Source organism: Bombina bombina, chromosome 1 (genome assembly GCF_027579735.1).
Source record: "Bombina bombina isolate aBomBom1 chromosome 1, aBomBom1.pri, whole genome shotgun sequence".
Lineage (NCBI taxonomy): Eukaryota > Metazoa > Chordata > Amphibia > Anura > Bombinatoridae > Bombina > Bombina bombina.
The window spans coordinates 166473530-166501223 of NC_069499.1; the positions used below are offsets into that span (position 1 = coordinate 166473530).

At 36.5% G+C, this 27694-nt stretch overlaps 1 protein-coding gene and 1 long non-coding RNA gene across 9 annotated transcripts in view; one reads left to right on the forward strand and one right to left on the reverse strand.

Moving 5' to 3' along the window:
• SLC8A3 (solute carrier family 8 member A3) overlaps positions 1-27694 on the forward strand; it is a 679282-nt gene that overhangs the window by 643770 nt on the left and 7818 nt on the right. For all 8 annotated transcript variants that reach the window (XM_053697699.1, XM_053697705.1, XM_053697703.1 and 5 more), the window contains 2 exons: positions 2698-2797; positions 8857-9132. In XM_053697699.1, the coding sequence (XP_053553674.1) occupies positions 2698-2797; positions 8857-9132 (376 nt within the window). The remainder of the gene's footprint in view (positions 1-2697; positions 2798-8856; positions 9133-27694) is intronic.
• LOC128644997 (uncharacterized) lies at positions 20282-21412 on the reverse strand. The gene is made up of 2 exons (XR_008400065.1): positions 20488-21412; positions 20282-20397 (listed from the first exon to the last, which is right to left on the reverse strand). It is a non-coding gene; the product is annotated as an uncharacterized LOC128644997 (long non-coding RNA).

Consider the following 27694-nt stretch of genomic DNA (forward strand, 5'->3'; position numbering starts at 1 on the left):
AATTTACAACCATTTGTGCCATAATTGCACAAGCTGTTTGTAAATAATTTCAGTGAGAAACCTAAAGTTTGTGAAAAAGTTAATGATTTCTTTTATTTGATCGCATTTGACTGTGAAATGGTGGCATGAAATATACCAAAATGGGCCTAGATCAATACTTTGGGTTGTCTACTAAAAAAAAATATATACATGTGAAGGGTTATTCAGGGATTCCTGACAGATATCAGTGTTACAATGTAACTATCGCTAATTTAAAAAGAAAATGGTTTGGAAATTGCAAAGTGCTACTTGTACTTATTGCCGTATAACTTGCAAAAAAAAAAACAAAGAACATGTAAACATTGGGTATTTCTAAACTCAGGACAAAATTTAAAAAAAACTATTTAGCATGGGTGTTCTTTGGTGGGTTGTAGATGTGTAACAGATTTTGGAGGATAAAGTTAGAAAAAGTGTGGGGTTTTTTTCATTATATTTTCTAAAAAAACAAATTATAGTAAATTATAAGATATAGTGAAAATAATAATGGTCTTTAGAAAGTCCATTTAATGTGTGGGTGTGTGTGGGTACAGTAAACGAGTAGGAGGAAAATTATAGCTAAAATCAAACACCGCAGAAATGTAAAAATAGCCCTGGTCCTTAACGGTAAGAAAATTGAAAAGTGCTGTGGTCACTAAGGGGTTAAAGGGACATGAAACCCAAATCTTTTCTTTCTTGCTTCAGATAGATCATGTAATTTTAAATAACTTTCAAATGTATTTCTATTATCTAATTTGTTTTGTTCTTTGTATCCTTTGTTGAAAAAGTATACCTATTTAGGCCCAGAAGATGCTGATTGGTAGCTGCACATATATTCCTCTTGTCATTGGCTTTCCTGATAGCTACCAGTAGGGCATTACTGCTCCTTCGACAAAGGATACCAAGAGATCAAGCAAATTAGATAGAAGTAAATTGGAGAGGTGTTTATAATTGAATCAAAATATATACTCTACAAATTTAAAATACAAAAGATGAAGGCACCAACAGTTAAAAAGTCCAAAGGTTATTTATAGTACAAATAGTAGTACATTGTTATAGCCATACCCTAGGCTAAACAGACATCTTATCTTACACATGCCCTGCTCCTTCCTCAGAGATATTCTACAAAGCTGCATTCACACACAGGGGCCTATCTATCAAGCTCCGAATGGAGCTTGATGCTCCGTGTTTCTGGCGAGCCTGCAGGCTCGCCAGAAACCACAGTTATGAAGCATCGGTCACAAAGACCGCTGCTCCATAACCTGTCCGCCTGCTCTGAGCAGGCGGACAGACATCGCCGGAAATCAACCCGATCGAGTACGATCAGGTTGATTGACACCCCCATGCTGGCGGCCACGAGTCTGCAGGGGACGGCGTAGCACCAGCAGCTCTTGTGAGCTGCTGGTGCAATGCTGAATACGGCGAGCGTATAGCTCGCCGTATTCAGTGAGGTCTGTCGGACCTGATCCGCACTGTCGGATCAGGTCCGACAGACCTTGATAAATAGAGGCCACAGTCTCAGAATACATTATATCCACACAAAGCAGGCATAAGCTATTTAATCAGAAGAGGAGCATTATGTGTGTTGCAAATTAATATTTGTAGAGGATGCTTTGACCACATTGTGCCGCCCAGGTATAACCCTGTTTTACACATACTTCTTATATATGAATGTAGTGAATGCCACAGATGTAAACAGCAATGTTCAGTTTGCTAAGTGAAGGTTTGCAGTGTGACTGTTGGTACAGAGTGCTCTGCCCTTTCCTTGGTAGCTTTAGTTGTTGCTAACTATAGTTATTTTAAAGGAATGTCTAGATCCAACCTATAATGGCCAAATTCTGCCTAATTCTGCCAAATTCTGCCTAATGACCTCCCGGAGCAGCATCTGGATTGCCCAGGCCCATTTATATCACCCCCCAGTTATGATAGTAGATTTCTTATGCAGCGAATGCTGCTTCGGAGCCCCATCTTAAGACCGCTGTTTCTTAACTTCTGTGCAACCTTTTAAGTGGCAGGCGGAAATCATCCCGATACGATCAGGATGATTGACACCCTTTGCTAGCGCCGATTGGTGCAGGGGGTGGCATTGCACAAGCATTTCACAAGAAATGCTTGTGCAGTGTTAAAGGCCGACAATGTATGCTGTCAGCAATTAGCAAGGTCGAGCGGACATGATTCGCTACAGCGAATCATATCCGCTCGACCTGTGATAAATCTACCCCATATGTTTATGTTACAGTATTTAGAACACCTGTTGTTTATATGTAGGTTTATGTGTAATGAATACTATTTTCCTGACCTAGTACATATTGCACGTTATTTTTGTTTTATATTTAAGAGTTTATTATACTATGAAGGGCAAATATACTGAAATTGTTAATGGAATTTTACCAAGCCAGCATGAAATCACCTTCTATTCCAATGCCTGTGACTAATCCAAAAATACAGGTTTGTTTCTGTCTCCTAGTGGCCCTCTGCTGATTGTCTAACTGATCGCCTTGTTTTTACAGTAAAACTAGCATGTCTAATGTGTTTTGATTCCAAGTGAAGACATAGGAAGATGATATATTACTTTATGTGTAGTAAACATCAATGCTTAGATAAATGGGGGTGATTTGTCCCAAACTTTGGGGGTCAGGAAGGTGTCTTTAATTCTACTTTTAACTACTGCATTCCTCATAGAGCACAGTGGACAAGCTCATCAAAAAGACCAACCTGGCTTTGGTGGTTGGGACACATTCATGGAGAGACCAGTTCATGGAAGCCATCACTGTCAGTGCAGGTGAGAATTTTTAAAATGTAATATGGGCAAAATATCCGGGGTCTGCCACCTTAAATGGTATTTTGGGCCCCTAACTATTTTTAAGGATGTAAATAAATGTTTTTCAGCTCTATTCCTTAGTTATCACTAACAGGACAGATTTTAGGTAGCCCCATGCTTGGACTGATCAGTAGACCAATCATTTTGATTCAGCTAAACTTAGGTTAGCAAATGCTTCATATTAGTTCCTCTGTTAGAGGACTGATGTTAAGACGCATTGGTGTAATGAATCTCAACAAAGTCCCTGTTAACTGGTCCCTAAAAGAAATCTGTAAAGTTACGTTTGTATATTTTTATTTTCCCTTTGTGTAACATATAGAGAGCTTACTGTGTGTATAGAACATATAGAGACTGAAATATATATACAATATTAAAATATATTAATCAACCAATATATTTACAAAATTAGATGGATTCCATATCTTGGTGGAGAAGCAAAATAAGTAGTTTCTGCTTCTTAAATATGTGGCTCTAGGTTCGTTCATGAGAGCCAGCTCCATAAAGTCTCAAAAACTGCAAATGCAGCTACATAAATTTACCCCATGGAGCATATACGGACATAAAGATATATTTTAGATGTAAAACATGTATTTATCCATATATTTATGAATATAAAAGTGCCATACATACAGTTACATGTACAGTATATGCACATATTTGTGTCTGTATGTCACTTTTACTTTATAAGAGACATAAAATCAAAGTCTTGGTTTAAGACAATTTTCATGGCATTCAAAATGAATATATTTAAATTTTTTATGTTAAAGGGACACTGAACCCAATTTTTTTCTTTTGTGATTCAGATAGAGCGTGCAATTTTAAGCAACTTTCTAATTTACTCCTATTATACATTTTTCTTGATTTTCTTGGTATCTTTATTTGAAAAAGCAGGAATGTAACCCTGGATCAGCACCCTGGATAGCGCTTGCTGATTGATCACTACAAGCATTCACTTTAAATGGAGTAATGTAGTATAAATGCAAGAGAAGCCCAGAAATAAAACTATCAAATGCAGTCTAAATATTAGACCACCAGTTGGTCACTACCTGGACACTGTGTAATGTATATACCATTACTAATTTTAAGGAGACATTTCAAAAACACTCATATGTAACCTATACACACTCCAGCCCTAATGACAGGTACCCTATACATATGCTGTATGCTACTCACATATACCCTATACACACTGCAGTCCTAATGACAGATGCTATATATACATGCTGTATAGTACTCACATGTACCCTATACTCACTCCAGCCCTAATGACAAGTACCCTATACACACGCTGTATGGAACTTACATGTACCCTATACTCACTCCAGGCCTAATGACAAGTACCCTATACACACGCTCTATGGAAACTTACATGTACCTTATACTCACTCCAGCCCTAATGACGGGTACCCTATACACACGCTATATGGAACTTACATGTACCCTATACTCACTCCAGCCCTAATGACAGGTACCCTATACACGCTGTATGGAACTTACATGTACCCTATACTCACTCCAGCCCTAATGACAAGTACCCTATACACACGCTGTATGGGACTTACATGTATCCTATACACACTCCAGCCCTAATGACAGGTACCCTATATACATGCTATATACTACTCACATGTACCCTATACACTCTCCAGCCCTAATGGCAGGTACCTTATACATATGCTGTATACTACTCACATGTATCCTATACACACCCCAGCCCTAATGACAGGTACTCTATATACATGCTGTATACTACTCACATGTACCCTATACACTCTCCAGCCCTAATGGCAGGTACCCTATACATATGCTATATACTACTCACATGTATCCTATACACACCCCAGCCCTAATGACAGGTACTCTATAAACATGCTGTATACTACTCACATGTATCCTATACACACTCCAGCCCTAATGACAGGTACCCTATATACATGCTATATACTACTCACATGTACCCTATACACTCTCCAGCCCTAATGGCAGGTACCCTATACATATGCTGTATACTACTCACATGTATCCTATACACACTCCAGCCCTAATGACAGGTACCCTATATACATGCTATATACTACTCACATGTACCCTATACACACTGCAGCCCTAATGGCAGGTACCATATATACATGCTGTATACTACTCACATGTATCCTATGCACACTCCAGCCCTAATGACAGGTACCCTATACACATGCTGTATACTACTCACATGTATCCTATACACTCTCCAGCCCTAATGACAGGTACCCTATACACTACCCTATACACATGCTGTATACTACTTACATGTATCATATACACACTCCAGTCTTAATGACAGGTACCCTATATACAGGCTGTATACTACTCACATGTATCCTATACACAATCCAGCCCTAATGACAGGTACCCTATATACATGCTATTTACTACTCACATGTATCCTATACACACTGCAGTTCTAATGACAGGTACCATATATACATGCTGTTTACTACTCACATGTACCCTATATACAATCCAGCCCTAACGACAGGTACCCTATATGCATGCTATATACTACTCACATGTACCCTATACACATTCCAGCCCTAATGACAGGTACCCTATACACATGCTGTATACTACTCACATGTATCCTATACACTCTCCAGCCCTAATGACAGGTACCCTATACACTACCCTATACACACACTGTATACTACTTACATGTATCATATACACACTCCAGTCTTAATGATAGGTACCCTATATACAGGCTGTATACTACTCACATGTATCCTATACACAATCCAGCCCTAATGACAGGTACCCTATATACATGCTATATACTACTCACATGTATCCTATACACACTGCAGTTCTAATGACAGGTACCATATATACATGCTGTTTACTACTCACATGTACCCTATATACAATCCAGCCCTAACGACAGGTACCCTATATACATGCTATATACTACTCACATGTACCCTATACACATTCCAGTCCTAATGGCAGGTACTCTATATACATGCTGTTTACTACTCACATGTACCCTATACACACTCCAGCCCTAATGACAGGTACCCTATATACATGCTGTATACAACTCATATGTACCCTATACATGCTTGAGTGCTAATGACAGGTACCATATATACATGCTGTATACTACTCATATGTACCCTATACACTCTCCAGCCCTAATGACAGGTACACTATATACATGCTGTTTATTACTCACATGTACCCTATACGCACTCCAGCCCTAATGTCAGATACTCTATATACATGCTGTATACGACTCATATGTACTCTATACACACTCCAGCCCTAATGATAGGTACCATAAATACATACTGTATACTACTCATATGTACCCTATACACGCTCCAGTGCTAATGACAGGTACCCTACATATAAACTGACATACATGACATTAAATTCACCTACAGATAAACCACAGCAGAGTTTAACATCTGAAGCAGAATTCCAGTGAACCCCAACAGGAAAATAATAGCTCCCTGAGCAGAGGACTGAGGCGCATCTGTTGCCATTTAGCTGGCATTTTATTGCATGTAAATGAGTCTCTCAGGCTGACTGTGCAGTGTGGGGGTGTTCAGGGCACACAGTATTCTGTGGAGTCCCTGTCCTGTCGCATTCGACGACCCGTCTGTTGCATGCTCACTTTGTAGTTGCAAAATCCGATAACAGCTGTTCTGTAAGATTTTGCAATCAGTGATATGTACGCTCAGGAATGCAATGCCAATGACGTAACTGTGCGCATGCACAGATCGTCTGGTTGCACATTCTGATGGGTCGTAGAATCCGACAGAACACCTTCTATAAACTAATCTTATATAAGCTACTCATCTAATTTATAACCCTCCTAAAAAAAACTGCCTTCTCTAGCGCTGCCTTAAAGGAAATGATGCCGCCCCAACCAAATCTGCCGCCCTAGGCACAGGCCTTGTTGGCCTAGGTCATAATACGATCCTGAGTCTGCCTATTGTATTTTAATAGTGTATATTGTTCTCCACATAAAATGTTGCCAGCAAGATGGCATTATCCAGGTGGTTAGTAAAATCAGTCAGCTGGTGTGCCCATTAAATAGGTCCTGAAGAGAACATTGAAATATAATATAAGGACATTACTTGCTGTAGGGGAAGCAACTGCCTGAGATGACCTCCCCCCAAGCCTTGGGGGAACTCCTCACCTGTCAAAATTTAAATATCTAATAGTGTGAACTGGTTATTTCTTTGTTCATAAGACACAATGGATTAATCAATTACAGAGTACAAATGTTTATCACATTATAACGTGTGGATAAGCAAAAGCCTTGGAATGCAGGAGAATGCTTGTGTTTCATAACATGCTTGGTATACTGCTAAATAAACGCTTTGCTTCTACAAATGCTAAGGAACCAACTGCAAATGGTAGGAAATATCTTTTTATGTAACATTTCAATTCGATTTTTTGCTTATCAGGCCCCAGAATATTAAACATTTTAACAAAACGTTTAATAATGATCTGAGCAAAAAATAAAATTCTGTAAAAGGCACTACTGGAAACTAGCTGATCCAATAAAAAGAGACCTATGTGTGTAGCTACCAATCCCCAGCTAGCTCCCAGTAGTGCATTGCTGCTACATATCTACATATGCTACATATCTACATAGATATGCCTTTCAACAAAGGCTATCAAATGAACAAAGTACATTTTATAATAGAAGTAGGGTGAACATTGCATTCTCTGTGAATCATCAAAATGTCATTTTTACTTTTTATGTCCCTTTAAAGTGTCATAAAACACGTTGAGATCTGTACATATCCTAAAAGGGCTAATTAAGTTAAAATAGTTTGCATAAAAAATTGTTTAAAACTTGCTGGCAAGTATTTTAAAATAATTTTCAAAAATAAGCAAAATTAGTTACATAGCCATGCTGTCTGGAATAGTCTGATCCACCCCCCTTTTTAGTGTTTAGCATCAGAAACACGGGCATTGTATTTCAACTGAGTTCACAGCAGCTTATTTACTCCTAGGCATGCTCCAGCAGATAATGAGTGTTAAAGTCTTGTATTCGACCAAAGCAAAGGTAGATATAGATTCAGCATAGAAGGAAATATGTGGGGGGGGGTTAGAACTGTACAATTCGGAAACTTAAAAGAAAGGGTTAATGGCGAGGCACTGCAGTATAAATTTGCAGGTAAAGAAATTAAAGTACATATTATTATATTTTGTCTCTGTCCCATCTTGTTTTATGTCCCTTTAATTATAACAACTTAAAATGAAATGTAAGACACTGCTAAATGTATCCCTTAAACATAAAACACACTGCCATGCCAGGGATATCATTTCCAATACATGTTTCAGCAGTGAGACCCTGCCAGTCCTCTTCTCATGATCTGCCATGTGTTTATAGCAGTTTCTGTATCAGAGTTTAAAGGGCTATTAATTGCATGCTCTAATTCATTCCGTTTAGCTCCATAACCTGTCCGCCTTCTCTGAGAAGGCGGACAGAGATTGCGTGAAATAAACCCGATCGAATACGTTCCGGTTGATTGACACCCCCTGCTAGCAGCCGATTGGCCGCGAATCTGCAGGGGGCTGCGTTGCACCAGCAGTTGACAAGAGCTGCTGGTGCAATGCTGAATGCGGAGAGCGTATTGCTCTGATCGGATCATGTCAGACAGACATTTATTAAATAGGCCCATGGCATTTAACATTAAAGGGACATAAACAGCTTAAAATGACATTTTTTCTGTATCATATCAGCCACGTTTTAAAACTCTCTGAACACTTTAACACCTTAATTGCTGCATTTTTTTATTTTTCAATGGCCAAACTCCTTGCCTACATACTGGAATAAACTAGGCTAGTCACAGTCATTTTTGTGAGCAAAAGTTTTTTAGTACATTGTTTTATCATAAAGTTCAAACAGGCTTTATGTAATCATTTTATTTATTGGTTTTTTTTGTGGTGAATTTGCCTGTGTGGTAATAGGGATGTTCAGTATTTTAGTCACTGTCTGTTCACTTGCCTTTTTCATACAGCTGGAGATGAAGATGAGGATGAATCTGGAGAAGAGCGGCTGCCATCTTGTTTTGACTACGTTATGCACTTTTTGACCGTGTTCTGGAAGGTTCTTTTTGCCTGTGTACCGCCCACAGAATATTGCAATGGATGGGCATGCTTTGTTGTATCAATCATTATTATTGGCATACTAACGGCCATCATAGGAGACCTCGCTTCCCACTTTGGCTGCACTATTGGCCTACACGACTCTGTAACTGCTGTGGTGTTTGTGGCCTTTGGCACTTCAGTGCCTGGTGAGTAAACAACTGCATCTTATATTAAGCCATGTGATTATGACGTATATTAAAACAGGACTAATGACAATTCTTACTTTACTTTTGAGATGGTAGTAAGTATTTTTTTTGTTTTTTTAAATGGTGATATTTGTTGTGTGATACCAGTAAAGTCAGCAGTACATGTAGACTACAGTGATTGTTATTCTAAATAATGTTAAGTAGGACCTTTACCTCTAATCAGTGATTGCTTGATCAGGGCAGGAGCCCATTTATATCCATCCCTACATGTCCATAACAAAGGAGATAAGATAAGCATACTTAAGAAGTTTTAAGGTGTATGTCCTTCAACTTTTAAACAATACAGTTTGTGCTAAAAAAAATCACAAAGGGCCAGATTACAAGTGAGCGCAATCACAATTTACGCTAGAATGATTACGCTTCCTCAGAGCTCTGGTTAACTGTTTTGCGGAACAAAAAAGTGTCACAAAACACATCAAAAATACATTACAAAGTACAGTTAGACTCATAATAACACCATCTAATACAAATTATTAAAAAAAATATTGCACAAAAAAGTTATAAGGGCTCAAAGATATGATGTTTCAGATGTTATAAAACAATGCAGGCAAAGGTCGTTTTGATATAGAGATACACATATATATATATATATATATATATATATATATATATATATACACACACATGTAAAAATATTTAAAACTTATGTATATATATATATTTATATATATATATATATATATGTATACATATGTATTTATGTATTTATATGTGTATATATATTTATTTACAGACATAAATACATATATATATATAGACATATAGATATATAAGTGCATTAATAAAGTGTTATACTGTGTATTTACTGTAAATATTTCACATTCCAATGTTCTGCACATAACAGAATATTTTCTATGTATTTTTAATAGATATTCCTATATATATCAGTATATATCTATAACTATATTTAATTAGATAGATATATAGATAGATAGATAGATAGATAGATAGATAGATAGATAGATATACTGTCCCAAGAAAACTTTAGATATATGTAAAATATGTATTTATGAATAAATAAAACATACTATGCTATGTGAAGAACATTGGAATGTGAAATATTAATATTTTCATGTCGGGTTAGTGCACTTGGGAATATGCGATTGTGTTTGCGCTCGAGTAGGTTTGTATAGGTTTTTTTCACTTTTTTTGCTCCATTGACTTCTATGGGGGAATACGTTAACGCAATCACGATATTCGAAGTTGGGCTTTTTGTGCGCATCCAGTTAGCGTGCAAGCAAAGCCTTTTTACTTTCCACTTGTAATACGAGCGTAACCCGACTTGCGCAAAAAGCTTACTTCTAGCAGAGTTAGTGCACGAGTGCACGAGTGGGAGCGTTAAATACCGATTACTTGTATTCTGGCCCAATGTGTTTTAAGACATTCATTTTACATACAGGGCTTAATAACTGACATATACTATGCATATATAGCAACTTGGTACCTAGTAGAAGCTGTGCTTTATTATACGTATTATAAAGAACACCTGTTTAGAAGCCAGGTGAAAAAGTAGACTCCTTAGTAACATCATTGATTTGATGTCAGAACCAGCTGTGCTTTCCTGTTCTTCCTGCAGAGAAATATATGAAGTCTCAGATTAACATGGCACTAAGCTTGGAAATGTGTCCTGGCAGTTGCTTTCCAAAAGTATTTCCAATTGGATTCTGGACATATTTAGTCTTATATTAAAGGGACAGTATACACTCATTTTCATATAACTGCATGTAATAGACACTACTATAAAGAATAAGATGTACAGATACTGATATAAAAATACAGTATAAAATGGTTTAAAAACGTACTTAGAAGCTTTCAGTTTAACTCTGTTGAAAAGGCAGTTAGAAAGCCCACTGCAAGTGGGAAATAAGACACTCCCCCCCCCCCCTTCTTTTGCATATGAAAAGACCCTTTGCACAAACAGGAGCAAGCTGGAGAAGGTAGCTGACGGTATTCAAATAAAACTTTGGGGCTTGGTTAGGAGTCTGAAAATCAGAGCAATGTTATTTAAAAAATAAGCAAAATTATACATTTAAAAAAAAAAAAAAAAACTTTATGGGCTTTATAAATAGATCATCTACAAAACATTTATGCAAATAAAAAATGAGTGTACAATGGCCCTTTAAGCAGCAGTATGTATTTAGGTTTTGTGCTGACCTAGGCACTCAACATCCTGCTGCCCCCCTCTCAATGTATTAGGCCTTTTTTGGCCATAATATTTTTTTTTTTTTAGGTAGCAATGTGAATTATTTTTATGAGATCTCGAAAATAAATGTTCACAGACACATAAACATATACAAAAATCTATCTATTGCTTCTATATATATATATATATATATATATATATATATATATATACAGTATATAAATAAAACAATGCTTCCCCAAACACAATACTAAGTGCTGAAAGACATAACTAAAGGCAATAGCTAACTTAATAAAAGAAAGGTTCAGAGCTACCTTCTCATTTGAACACCGCCTATTCCAAAGCACCACTAACTCCTAAAAGTTATATTGTACCACCATGAAAGGTACATAAATAATCACCATACATCTATATTGCCATATGCCATATTCTGCAAACATTAAAGTAGTAAACAAATGTAAAAAGGGTTAACCATACATGAATTACATAAATGTACTCAGAGGCGTAACTAGAAACCACAGGGCCCAGGTGCAAGAATCTAAGAAGGGCCCCCCCTACCCCACCCAAAAAAAGTGAATTTGATACATATCTTCTTTTTTTTTTTCTTTTTTTTTTTACATTTAACACAGAAAAGAAAAATGTGAATCAGATTACATGTCTGCAAAAGGAGGTGCCCTGTGCCCACAGTCTGTGAGATGGTCTGACCCCTATTACTGTATATAGTGACACTGTTTAACCCACCAGTACTGTATATAGTGAGTTAGTGACACAGTCTGTAATCTGCCGGTGAGATGGCTGGCCTGACCCTACCCGCCCCAGTACTTTATAAAGTGACCACAGTAGTCTGTGACATGGTCCAGCCCCCCGTACTGTATATAGTGGTACTGTATAGTGACACCCCCATGCCCCCCCCCATGCTGTAGTAACAAAGTCTGTAATTTGCTGGTTCCACAAACATACACACACATACATGCATAAATACACACACAGTCACATACATACATACACACACATAAACACCAATAGTTAAAACAGAAACACTAACCCCTGTAGTCAGAGACACTAGTGAAGCATCATGTCACACTCACATGATATCAGTGCAGACAGTGGCAGGTCAACTTTTTTTTTTGAGGAAAAAACTATTTTTTTTTAAAGCTGGGCCCCCACCCTTAGGGGCCCAGTCACAGTTGCGCCCTCTGCACCCCCTGTAGTTTCGCCCCTGAATGTACTGTATATCTATATTGACTTTTACATTTCTGGGTAATTTAATTTTTAAATATATACAGGAATTTACAATTCTAAATAATAGATGACAATATGGCAGGAGTTTCTCCGTCATCAAAATGACAGTGGCATATAGTCAAGGGACACTAGTTATTGCTTTTACCACATAAGACAAAATAATTAGGCACTTGAAATGATATACATAGATAGGCAAGACAAAAGCCTTTTCTTACAAAGAAAAACATCCAAGCCAGGCTACATTTTGCAAAAACACATCTGAAGTCTCCAAAAAGCATGTGGGAAAAGATTTTATGGTCTGATGAAACCAAGGTTGAACTTTTTGGTCATAATTCCAAAAGATATGTTTGGCGCAAAAACAACACTGCACATCACGAAAAGAACACCATACCCACAGTGAAGCATGGTGGTGGCAGCATCATACTTTGGGGCTGTTTTTCTTCAGCTGGAACTGGGGCCTTAGTTAAGCTAGAGAGAATTATGAACAGTCATACCAGTCAATATTGGCACAAAACCTTCAGGCTTCTGCTAGAAAGCTGAACATGAAGAGGAACTTCATCTTTCAGCATGACAACGACCCAAAGCATTCATCCAAATCAACAAAGGAATGGCTTCACCAGAAGAAGATTAAAGTTTTGGAATGGCCCAGCCCTGAATCCGATTGAAAACCTGTGGGGTGATCTGAAGAGGGCTGTGCACAGGAGATGTTTTGCAACTTTGCAGGATTATAGGAAATGTTATTTTGCACCAAATGCAAATGTTTATATGTCAATTTAAAGATGATTTCATGCTGAATTCAATACAAAAAAACAGAATGCAAATGTATGCAGTACAAAAAAAGTTATGCTTACTTTAGTCTAAAAAAAGAAACACAAGTGTGATTCAGTTAAGAAGCGGATGTTAAGTGCAAACCCTACTGGCCAATTACAGTGGCAGTAACTGCAATACATCTTGTGAGAAGTTAATGAAAGTCAGTTTTACTGTTTGTTCTGTAGAAAAAAAGCCTGTTAGGGGTGTAAATGAAGCATAATTGTAGATTGTGTGAATATTATTAGTATGTCTTTAAATTTATTGTGTGGATCCAATCAGCCAATAGGATTGAGCTCGCATTCTATTGGATGATTGGATCAGCCAATAGGATGAAAGCTCAATCCTATTGGATGATTGCAACAGCCAATAGGATTTTTTCAACCTTAATTCCGATTGGCTGATAGAATTCTATCAGCCATTCGGAATCTAAGGGACGCCATCTTGGATCAGCAGAGGATGCCCCACGTCGGATGTCTTGAAGATGGAGCCGCTCCACGCCGTATGGATGAAGATAGAAGATGCCATCTGGATGAAGACCTCTGCGGGCTTGGATGAAGACTTCGGCCGCTTTGTTAAGGACTTCTCCCGGCTTCTTGGAGGATGGATGTCGGATCTTCAAAACTGTAAGTAAATCTTCTGGGGTTAGTGTTAGGATTTTTTAAGGGTTTATTGGGTGGGTTTTAGTTTAAGATTAGGACTTGGGCTGCAATAGAGCTAAATGCCCTTTTAAAGGCAATGCCCATCCAAATGCCCTTTTCAGGGCAATGGGGAGCTTAGGTTTTTTTAGTTAGCTTTTTATTTGGGGGGTTGGTTGTGTGGGTGGTGGGTTTTACTGTTGAGGGGGTATTTGTATTTTTTTTTTACAGGTAAAAGAGCTGATTACTTTGGGGCAATGCCCCACAAAAGGCCATTTTAAGGGCTATTTGTAGTTTATTGTAGGTTAGGGTTTTTTTTTATTTTGGGGGGGCTTTTTTATTTTCATAGGGCCCTTAGATTAGGTGTAATTAGTTTAAAGCTTTGATAATTTCTTTTTTGTAACTTAGGGCTCTATTTATCATTCATTTTAGAATTACGACTTTCAATTCTCCTAAGAACTCGCCGCATCTCGCCCTTGCAAAGGCGCACATGTGCGCCAATATTTATCATTAAACCAGTAGTATTTTATCGCTGATTTCCATTGTCGAGATGCGGCGGATTATTGATAAATCTCGCCACAATTTTTTAAAATGCGCCTTATTTATCATTAAAACAGCTTTCAATGTCGATTATTTCGAGCCAATAATATTAATATCATTTATTTTTATTTTATTTTTATCCTTTGTTTTTTAATAACTAATATAATACTTTTCTAAATTTTTTAATCCATTTGATTATTATTATTTTTTTTTTATAAATTTTAAATCCATTTTAATATAATCTGCCTTGCATTACATCAATTTTACTTCCTCAATATTTATTTGAATTGACAAATATTCAAGATTGTGTTTGTAAAATATTGATTTTTTAAATATATATATATATATGAATGTATATTTTTTTAGTTCATAGCTGACATGATCCAAGCCCCCTTGGCATGACCCACATGACTATTTCTAAAGTGTTTCTATGGACAGTAAACTATTGCCATTCTACCTTTATTAATATTAATACAATTTCACATTTCTTTTCTGGTGAAATGTCTTTTTTGTAAATAATCTTATTTTAAACTAAACATACTTCATATGCAAATTTCATGGCTGCCTCTTATCACAGGCTTTTGAAATATCTTTTCAAAATAGTTTGAAATTACACGTTGGCCATATAGATAACACTCTGTTCAGGCACTGGGGTTACTACACAATGCTAATGCAAGAGAATAGATAATAATCAGTGATAGTCATTTCATCAGTGAGCTGGAAGAAGTCCAAGTTAACCACAGATAAAAAAAAAAAAGTGTATTAATATAAATGAGTTGTTAATGCTAAACATTAAACTCACAAATAAAGTGAATATCAATCTTTTACAAAAAATAAAAAAAAAGATTGTAGACTGTCCCTTATTCAATCTCATACATTGTTATATTGATTTCCGTGTTATGTTTATAATAATTTATAAGGACACCAATACACGGTTAAACATAAATATTTATTTTTTATCACAAAAATAAAAATAAATTATGATAAATCAAATTGTATTGTTACATTTTTTCTATTTTAAGGCGCATGTCATGCAAACTTGAATAGTTTTCTTTCAGTCCTTTTTCAGCTTTCTTTAATATCTCCAATAACTGTTTCTTGTTAATCAATATGTTTTGATCTTCAGGTACTGTATAAAATAAAGAATAAGGTTATTCTTATGTATTTTTAAATCCATATATAAACACATGTCTGATATACTCACCCCAGTCATAATTAATGGTATCAGAGGATTCATTTGAACTATTTTCATCATGCACCTGTCTGTCCACCTCTTCTTCTTGCATCACTGTATAAAATGAAATTTTAGATTTTACTCCACTTGTATATATTAAAAATAATTCATTATCCTTTTTTTTTATTTATTTCTCTATCTATCTATCTATCTATCTCTCTATCTCTCTCTCTCTATTATATATATATATATATATATATATATATATATATATATATATATATATATATATATATATATATATATATATATATATATATAGGTATCCCAAACACCAGAACTCGCCCACAAAGGAAAACTGCCTGGGTGCAAATTTGTAGAAGATATGCAGCCAAAAGAAAATGCACTCTCAGGACTTTCATAAACAAGTTACTTTTATTTCTGTAACGTTTTCAGAGGTCTTGTTTTTGAAAGTCCTGAGAGTGCATTTTCTTTTGGCTGCATATATATATATATATATATATATATATTCGTTAGTACAATATTCTGTTATCACTAGAATTTTTCTAATATATTATTACTTACTATCTTCGAAATCGTCTTCCTGCACAAGCACTTGTTCTATTTCAGAATCTTGTACCACTTCTTCTCTCTCCTCATTATTTGCCTCTCCATCTTGACGGTAATTCTCAACCTGAATTTCTGCATCATCTATGTATAACAAAACAATGGTTTACATTTCAAATAAAATTATTTTTTTATTATAAATGCAATAAAAAGTAATAAAATTAATTTAACCTTCCAAATTCTGATTCTGAAGTTCTTCTTCCTCATTTGACTCATTTTCAATAATAGGCCTTGCCCTACGTTGTTGCCTTCTTATTACTTAAACACAAAAAATGTTCATTTTATTGCCAACATTGTATGGATCTATAAATATATAAATTATTACAATTTATAAATACCTGGAATATCATTTCCCTCCCTGTCCATAAACACCCTTGGCAAGGGGTCAGATTCTCCACCAGAACTTGAGGAATTGTCATCAATTGGACAGAGATATCTCGGTGCTCTACGGTTTTTAACTATTTAAAAATGTAAACAAATTAGTTGCACTTTTATGTAAAATCATATGTAATCTACAATTTAATAGAAAAGAAAAATTATTAATTTGTACATATCTTTTTGAAAAAGACCATATTTCAAATGTTAGAAATAGATTAGATAATCTTTCTAAAATTTTATTTTATTTTATCTAATCGCCTTAATACTAGTATGTGCACAACATACTTTCACACATTCTTTTCTTTTACAAACATCAAAACAAAGTTGGCTTATAATTCTGTATAAATAGATAAAAGAAAGAATCAGACATATTATAAAAACCGTGTCATTCTTCAAGGGAGACAGTGTCTACTGTTGAATCCAAAGATTTACATCACTATCTCTTTTTAAACTTGTAAAGTAGAGAACCCAAACAATGTAAGTTAATTAACTTTAGAAACAACACTCAAGATAACTGTGAAAGTAAAATTCTATTAAAATGTGTTAGCCAATCACAATAGACAAATGTACAGCCATAAATCACCAGACTCTGAGCATATCTAGAATTTCTTTTCTCTAAGTGATTTCTAGAGATACAATAAAATTATATAACACGATTAAATTTGATAGTTTTATAAAATAAATGTGTTTTCCAGTGCACATGTTATGAAATTGATAAAAATACAAATGTTATATATACATTTCTGACGAACATACATTCTAAGAATTAAATATTGATTATGTCAAAGTCTTACATTTGCGCAGGTAACACCGGATAAGTGTCCTCAATTTAGATTGTCTCCTGTACAAATCATTGTAGCGTTTTAGGCATTGCTTTCTCGTCCTCCTCTGTCCAGATATACGCCTCACTCTTCTTACCATTTCACAGAGAATATTATTTCTCCTATCCTGGTCCAAGGTGTAAATTCCCCTTCTTTTTTTTGGAAAATATTTTTCCATTGTATAGGAAATTATCAATAGTTCACCTATAGAGAATTTCCTAGATCTTGCCATCTTGCTGTGCTGATTTCTATTTCTAGGGTGTAGCCAAGTAACGGAACTAATTTCTATTTAAAAATGCGCAATTACAAGTAATAAAATAATCCAATACTTTAAATCAATATTGATATAGATTGGTATTTCTATAAGTTTCAATCTATGTTTCAATATGTATTATAAACATTTATTAACTTTTAGTTACATCCGAAGCTTTATAATCTTTATTGTATCAATTGTCTCTAATAGTTTCTAAGCAAACCTTAACTTTTTACTGTATTGCAACAAATGTATTTTTTTATGCTAGTATCCATCAAATATAACAATTGTTACTTTAACAGACTAAACTAACATGTAATAAGAATTTATATAAATATTATTCAAATTACAATATTTACACATAACCAAACACATGACCGTTATTCATTTTATTTTTATTTATAAATACTAATGCGACATAGGGATCTTTCCAGAAAAATAAAGTTCACGCCCTTTTCTCGCAACCTTTATGCACAAATTCTTTAAATTAGCTTGTAACTTTAATTTAAGTTTATTTACATTGTGGATACCATTTTGCGCACTTTAACTACTCAATTTTAAGATGGCATCATTGCAAGCAGGAAAGACAAAAAGTGGGAGAAGTGTGATGTTCACCCATCGTCAAAATTGTATTTTGGTGGAACAAGTGGTGGAACATTATGAGGAGATAATCGGCTACCAGGCAAGAACTGTTAACCCACAGAGAAAGCGGGCAATATGGACCCAAATCAGCGCATCTGTGTCTTCAGAAGGTAGCTTTCCGAAGGATGTAAGGGCATGTCGTAAGAGGGTTAACGACATTAGAAAGAACATAAAAAAAAAGGTATGCCAAGCAAAACAATCGGCTAAAGCAACAGGTGGAGGACCAGGATACAGGGCGGAATTGACTGATTTCGAACAAATTCTCTATGCCAGGATGGGGGATGCAGTTGTGGTCGGCCTGGATGTTCCTGGAGACACAATGGACTTTAGAGGTAAAATATTTTTATTTTTTTTTGGGTGGTGTTCTTACATTTGTAGGTATATTGTGAATTGAATTTTTTTTATTTATATTTAAGAACAACATGAGGATGTCTGTGGGGAAGAGGAGGTAAATGCACAGGAGGACCAACCTTTTGTCCATGAAACTACGTCTCAGGAACCTCAAGCTTCAACTTCCCAAACAAATAGAGATCGAGAAGAAAGCGCATGTAAGCAATATAAAAAATAAATTATATGTGTATATCATATCGTTAGTTTGTCAGAGGCTTTTCAAAAAAGTGCTGTTGAGATAGAAAGATGGATAACACAGGAGGGAAGAGAGATAGAAAGGAGGGGATAGAGATAGAAGGTGAGAGAGATAGAGATGTCAAAAGAGAGGTGTGGGTGATGGAGAGAAAAAGAAAATGGTAAATAGAGAGAAAAAAGAGACTTTGCAGTATTTGGAGATCGAGATCGCAAAACATAGGGTTAGAGGGGTGGGTGATGTATAGAGCTATGGGTGTGACTACTGTAATACCATAAATTGCCCTTTTGAATGGGCATAATTAAAAAGCAATATTAAGCACAAATAAATAACCAAACAAAATATATATTCTTAACATAATTATATAAATATAATGAACCTTTTATCGGAATTTAATTTGTAATCAAGCAGACAATGTTTGTATGGGTATTGAAATTCTTCGATGTTTAAAATATTTTTGACTGAACGCATGTGTACATTGAAATCACAAAAATTGAAAATATAGTTTGTTAACCCTTTTATTTCTCAACAGGTGTTAGAGCATTGCTTCAAACAATGCAAGATAGTTCAATTGCATTATATGATGGTATGTATGTAAATGGTAAATTTTAAAGGTTAGATATGGTTGTTTTTATTTTATTTAATTTGTTTTTTAATTTTATTTTTGTTTTTGAAGAAGAACAGGTCGAATTGACACTGCAACCACTAGTCGAGGACACCATCAATCAAGACGATGATGATGATGATGAGACACAAATACATGGTCACACACAGGAGGGACCAACACCACCTGATTTAAATACACCTGCTGCAAGTCCAATGGTCAACGAATCTGACATTGATGAAACAGCAGAAGAAGTCAGACAACCTCCAATCACAGAGCGAACAAATGACATACAGGCACTGACAGATATGGCATCCTCATTTAGACAGGAACAAAGTGCTTTTTTTAAGGAACTCATTGAATTACAGAAACAAAGGAACAATATTCTAAAACGTGATTCAGAAATAAAAAGTGAATATTATAAAAAAAAAATAGAAATTATGAATAGGAGATCTCAGAATTGATACACAGAATCCAAAAAATTAAGAGTATATATTTTTTCTGCTTTTTAAAATTTTGTTGTGATTTACATTTATTTTTGCTTTGTTTGTTTTAAAGTTTGTATTATTCATATTTATATATAGTTTGTTTTGGTTATATTTTCATTAAAGATATTTATCCCTTAATAAAAGAAACATTTTTGATAAATAAGCAAAAGTTTTATTTTTTCAAATGGGTGGAGTTAACTTCAATATCAAAGAATTGTGTACATTTCTTATAAAATAATTAAAACTCGGGGTGATGACATGTATTCTGAAAAAAAAAAAAGAAATATTAGTAATTCAAATACATAAAATTTAATAGAATAATACACAGTTCTAAATAGTTTGCAATATTACTTACATGAAAAATATCTTTCAATAATTTCCAATCTATTTTGTACACCTGCCCTTGTAGTGTGTCTGCCTATAATTTCTTGAGGGATATAAGTGTCATCTGTGGGATCATTGGGACACTCCTCCTCTAAATTGCCTTGGGAAATTGCAATGTTGTGCAACATGCATGCAACTAGAATTATATCATTACATTTTTCAGGCGAATATTGAAGTGCTCCTCCAGACCTATCCAAAACTCTGAAACGCATTTTTAAAACCCCAAAAGTTCTTTCGATAGCACTTCTTGTGCTACGGTGGGATTCATTAAATTTAATTTCTCCTCTGGTATGTGGCATTGGGACAGGTGTCAACAGCCAAGTTCGGCACGGATAACCACTATCACCTATTTTTTCAAAAGAAAAATTGATTAGAGATTATAAATAATTTAAACATTACAATTAATCATAATTCTTATATATATTAATGACATGTATAAAGTGCAAATCAGAAAAAAACTTACAAAAAATACAGAGAACTGATTGCATTATAATTAGATTATATGGAAATAAGTTCATATTTACCTAATAGCCAACCGTGTGGCATGTTGCCCTGTTCAAAAGCAGAAAATAGTGCAGATTGTTTTAGGATGTGGAAATCATGACATGATCCAGGAAACCCAGATCGAACAGCCCAAATTCTAAGGTTTGCATCACACACAGCCTGTATGTTTAGGGAATGAAAGCTTTTCCTGTTCCTATATTGCTCCTCCCTTAGGGATGGTGGTCTAAGAGCAATATGGGTGCAATCTATAGCACCAAGAACATTGGGCATACCGGCTACTTGGTAAAAGTTGGACTTCACTGTATGCCATTCATGCACATTCCTAGGAACATAAATAAATGTAGAAAGATGTTTTAGAATTGCTTTTAAAACAATTGTTAAATGGCGGCAAAATGAAGGCTGACTCATGCCCACAACATCACTGGATACAGCCTGAAAAGATCCGGTTGCCAAAAAATGTAAAACTGCGAGTAATTTCAGAAGTCCAGGTATTGCCCTTGTTCTTCTGGTTCGGGGATCAATGTCATTTTTAATCAGAGAATATAGATTCAAAATGCTTTCTCGGTTTATCCTGAATTTGCGCTTAATTTCACGATCGGATAATGCCTCAAGTCCACAACGGGGCAAAAACAATCGAGGAACTCTTTGCCGTCTCCGGAACATATTTCCATCATTTTCTTGATTTTCATGGGACTGAGCAAGAGAAATAGCGGCCAAAATACAAAAAAACTCCATCTTCTATGAATAAAATTTGGGAGTAAATTGTAAGTTCTCCTACTTGGTTATGGAGTATTTTCACGGTCGGATTTATAGGAGAATTATAGGTTCTCCTTTGGCGCAAAATAATGATAAATATGATTTTCGGCGATTTGTTGGGAGTATTTCTAAAAATACGACTGAAATCCATTGTTTTTTGGCTGTATTTGGCGCACCTGTGCGCCTTGGCGAGAGCGAAAAACTGGTCGTATTTTTAGGTCGTATTACAGCTTATTTTGGGCGTAAAATGTGTTGATAAATAGGAGAATAAATCCGACAGAGTAATTATAGGCGCAAAAGTAGGAGAATTATGATGATAAATAGAGCCCTTAGTGTTTATTTTTTGTGTTACTTAGTGTTTGTTATTTTTTGTAACTTAGTTGTTAGTTTTTGGTAACTTAGTAATTTTTTAGTGTAGATTTAAATTATTTGAGTAGGGTTAGGTGTTTAAATATATAATATAGTTATTTTAATTTGTAGTTTTATGTAATTTTAGTATAAAAGTTAGGTTAGATTAATTATTAATTTAAGATAGTTTAATGCAATTTTATTATAATAGTTAGGGTAGGTTAATTAGTAGTTTAAGATAGTTTAATGTAATTGTATTATAATAGTTAGAATAGGTTAATTATTAGTTTAATATAGTTTAATTTAAATCTAAAGGTAAGTTTAAATTTATTATAAGATAGGGATGAGTTAATATTTAATATAAAGTTAGCGGGTTGTTAGGTTTAGGGGTTAATAGGTTAATTTAGTTTATGGCGATGTGGAGGGCTGGCGGTTTAGGGGTTAATACATTTATTTAGTTGCGGTGGACTCCGGGAGCGGGATAGGGGTTAATAACTTTATGTAGGTGGCGGCGGTGTAGGGGGCGGCAGATTAGGGGTTGATAAGTATAAAGTAGGTGGCGGTGGGCTCCGGGAGCGGAGGAATAGGGGTTAATAAGTTTATTAATGTGGCGATGGGCTCCGGGAGCGGCGGTTTAGGGGTTAATAACTTTATTTAGTTGCGGCGGGGTCCGGGAGCGGCGGTATAGAGGTTAAACAGTTTAGCATAGTGTGGGTGTTTAGTGACAGTATACAAATAAAGCTGTGAAAAAGCCGAAGAGCAGCAATATCGATGACTGTTAGTTAACAACAGTCAGCTGCTCATCGACCCGTACTTGGTGCGTGGCTTTTTGACAGCTTTTTTGGTAACTATGGAGAGCGTATTCAGGTCCACGGCCGCGATGTTAGGCGAGCGTATTGGTGCCGGCGAATGCAGCACAGTTGACGGCTTGATAAGTAGGCCTCTGTGTCTGAAGGACAGAAAAATGTCATCTGAGGCTATCAGAGCCAAACTGTGTTTGTGATATTTCCAGAATGGTAAGGAGCAGGCTATCACCTATGGTACTAAGAGGTAGAATTCCGAGAAAAAAGCCATATCTAAATCTACAGATGCACTAGAAACAACTACAGTGGGTAAAAGAACACATTGGATGTACAAACTATCAGTGGAAGCAAGTTATTTGGAGTGACAAAAGTAAGATATCCTTATTTGGTAGTAATAGCTGAAAATACGTGAGACGTAGAGTCGTAAAATAGCTACTTCCTGACTGTATGGAGACCAATGTAAAGCAACCAACAAGCGTTATTATTTGGGCATGTATGGCAGCAAATGGTGTTGGCCGCCTTCATGTAATCGACGGCACGCTGAACGCAAGAAAATACTTTGACACCATCCTGGAACCAAAACTGCTACCTTCCATCAGGGATCTCTTTCCCAACAATGTACCATTTCTATTTCAGCAGGATTCAGCTCCCTGCCACAAAGCAAAAATATGCAATCAGTGGTTCACAACAAAGTCCATTCCATTGTTGACCTGGCCAGGAAACAGCCCTGACCTGAACCAGAGAGAAAATTTGTGGCACAGTTTGAAAAGCCTTGTACGAATGAGGCGTCTATAAAATAAAGGCAATTAACTGAGGCTATAATTGCTTCCTGGCACCACGTAATAGCGAAAGCAGAGCTTCAAACACTTGTTGGCTCAATGAGACGTTGCTGTCATGCAGATTTAAGGAATAAAGGCTACTGCCCTACTAAATAATACATTCTGGGGGTTTTTTAAATTAAATTCTGCATTAAATTGTCTTTAAATTGACATATAAACATTTGCATTTGGTGCAAAATAGCATTTGCTATAATCTTGCAAAGTTGCAAAACATAAAAATTTCAAAAAGTGTCCGCAATTTTTGCCACCACTATATATATATATATATATATATAACTATATATATATGTGTGTGTGTGTATTTATTGAACGTTGCATTAAAAAGTTTAAATCTTCAATTTTTAAAAGGGATTGGTTAATGTCTGAAACGATCCAGGAGTTTTCATGGGGCAGGGAGTACAGAGGAGGTTGCATGGAGCAGCAGGGCCGGACTAGTACACTCTCACACACACTCACAGACGCACTCACTCACACACACACACTCACACATACACACACTCTCTCACACACACACACTCTCACACACACACTCTCACACACACACACACTCTCACACACACTCTCACACTCACACACACACACTCTCACACACACACACACACACACTCTCACACACACACACACTCTCACACACACACACACACTCTCACACTCACACACACACACTCTCACACACACTCACACACTCACACACACACACACAAAGCGAGAGGGAACAGACGAAGAGACAGAGAACAGAGGAAGACAGAGAGAAGGGAGAGAACAGCAGAAGAGAGAGAAACAGGAAGAGAACAGAGGAAAAGAGAAAGGGGAGAGAACAGAGCAAGAGAGAGGGGGAGCACAGAGGGAGAGAGAGAAGAGGGCACAGAGGGAGAGAGGGGGGGGAGCACAGAGGGAGAGAGATAGGGGGAGAGAGAGGGGGGGGGCACAGAGGGAGAGAGAGGGGGGAGAACAGAGGGAGAGAGAGAGGGGAGAGAAAAGAAGAAGAGAGAGGGGAAAGAACAGAAGAAAAGAGAGGGGAGGATAGAGGAAGAGAGAGGGGGGGGGGAGAACAGAAGAAGAGAGAGGGGGAGCATAGAGGAAGAGAGAGAGTGGGGAGAGAACAGAAGAAGAGAGATGGGAAAGAACAGAAGAAGAGAGAGGGAGAGAACAGAAGAAGAGAGATGGGAAAGAACAGAAGAAGAGAGAGGGGGAGGATAGAGGAAGAGAGAGAGGGGGGAGAGAACAGCGGAAGAGAGAGAGGGGAAAGAGCAAAAGAAGAGAGAGGGGGAGGATAGAGGAAGGGAGAGAGGGGGGAGAGAACAGAAGAAGAGAGATGGGAAGAACAGAGGAAGAGAGAGAGAGGGGAAAGAACAGAAGAAGAGAGAGGGGGAGAACAGAGGAAGAGAGAGAGGGGAAAGAACAGAAGAAGAGAGGGGGGAGGATAGAGGAAGAGAGAGAGGGGGAGAGAGCAGAAGAAGAGAGATGGGAAGAACAGAGGAAGATAAAGAGCGAAGAGAACAGAGGAAGAGAGAGAGAGGGGAAAGAACAGAAGAAGAGAGAGGGGGAGAACAGAGGAAGAGAGAGAGGGGGAGAGAACAGAAGAAGATAGAGAAGGAGAACAGAGGAAGAGAGAGAGAGGGGGGAGAGGTTTCATGGAGTAGGCAGAATGGGAGAGGTTGTGTGGAACAGGGAGGATAGAGGAGAAAAGAGGTAGCATGGAGTAGGGAGGAGGTGTTCTGTCAGATCAGCAAATTCATTAGACTAGCGAATGGAAGTGACGTTCCGTCAGCTGTCTAATAAAAAGTATGCACCGCGCCTGTGCTGCTCTTAGTCATAGCATTCCAATGCCACTACGTCACAGCCCATCAGAACAGTTAACGGAACAGCCGCGCGCACTAGCAACATTTCTGTATTGAAAGTGGGAAAGTAATAGGAATCAGCTGTGGTTTCCCTGTATATCTGCTCGGATGTTGTACTGAGGGTCAATAGGTGGAGCTGTTACCTGAATTTATATCACATGCTTTCTGGGAACTTTTTTTCAGGCAAACAATGTACAGATATACAGTATATCCTGCAATTGTTGCTAAAAATCCTAGCTCAATAATCCAGGAGGAACATATTGCCCCCCAGACACCCATGTACATAGTTTATCCCAGCAATTACATAATGAATTGCAAAAACCTACGTATAAAGATTTTTAATAAATTTAAAATTGATGATTTACAAAACTACTTGAAAACCCTAGTTATCATGATCATATCTCCCCACCTGAAATTTTACTGTTTACATACAAGCATGAGCACACAATTGAGTCACTCTTTTGATGCCAAAAGAGTCATCCTTTTTAAAATGGCTGTGCAAAAAGCAACTCTCTCCGGCTGATGATGATATCACTGATATTATTTTGTTTGGGATATTTTTTGTTACCCCTCACAGAGAAATATCTGCAAATGTCTATGTTGAATATTTTTATCTTATCTAACTAAATTATGGCCTATTAGGGCTAGGTGTACATTAGTTTTCCAATGTTCTAAGCAATTTCTGCCTTAACGGTCCAGTAAATAAAGTAGATTTGCATAATTTACAAAAGCATGATAAAAAGACAATGTAATAGCACTTAGGGGTCGATTTATCAAAGGCTTTGCAAGCCTTTCGACCCCATACGACTGCAGGTTCTCACAAGAGAACCTGCACACCGTATTTAACAAGCAGCGGTCAGACCTTTCGCCACCTCTAAAGTAGCAAATTTTAATCTCCCCGGTATACTCCGACCGGGGAGACTGACAGCTCCTGCCCACGCGTGATTGGCTGTGCGCGGGCAGGATTGTGCACAAGCGCAAAATAGCGCTCGTGTGCAATGCTGAATTCCGCCAGGAGAATTCAGACGCCAGAGGCGAGCTGCGGCTGACACGGGCGTGTGTGTGCGCCCCTGTCCGCCTTAGCTTGATAAATCGCCCCCTTAGTCTGAACTTCAAATCAGTAGTAGATTTTTTTCTGACAAATTTTAGCTATGTCTATTTCCACTCCCCCTGTATCATGTGACAGCCATTAGCCAATCACAAATGCATATATGTATTTTTTATGAATTCTTGCACATGCTCAGTAGGAGCTGGTGACTCAAAAAGTTTAAATAGTAAAAGACTGTGCACATTTTGTTAATGGAAGTAAACTTGAAAAAGTTGTTTAAAATTGCATGCTCTATCTGAATCATGAAAGTTTAATTTTTACTTGAGTGTCCCTTTAAAGCAAAAGCCACCAAAAATAATGAATGAGTATTACAATTTTTAGTACACATAATTAAACATTTAGTCCTAAACGAGTCCTAACGTGTTTAACTTCGCTTTCAGATCCTATATATTGAAAATAAGTTTTCACATATTTTAAGGTTGATTTAAAATGAATGAATAAAAAAATGAAAAAGAAAAACCGGATTAGAACAGAGCTGTAGGTTGATTGGAAAAATTTTGCATAATATTGAAATATTGTGTCAACTAAATCTGTGTAAGAGTGACAAATTAATCATATAGCAGTCAAAAGAGCACTTCCTAAAATATGACATCTCTGTAACAAAGTGTCAGACTAGTTATTAAGGGAAGGCATCGGTATAGCTAGCGTCCAAAAATTACAGCTTTCTGTTTAGCTTTTTTTTCCAGCTCAAAATTAAGATGTTTTGAATAATATGAATGTTGAAACATAAAATTAAAATAAACAGCATGTATTAAGTACAAAATAAAAAGAGGTTAAGATAAATGAATTTAATGCTAGTCCCATCTGTATAAAAAGGTTTTGACAAATGATAGTGAGAGAGACACACAGGTAGATGGCAGAAAGACAGGCAGAGATAGATAGATAGATAGATAGATAGATACATAGATAGATAGATAGATAGATAGATAGATAGATAGATAGATGACAGATAGATAGATAGATAGATAGATACATAGAT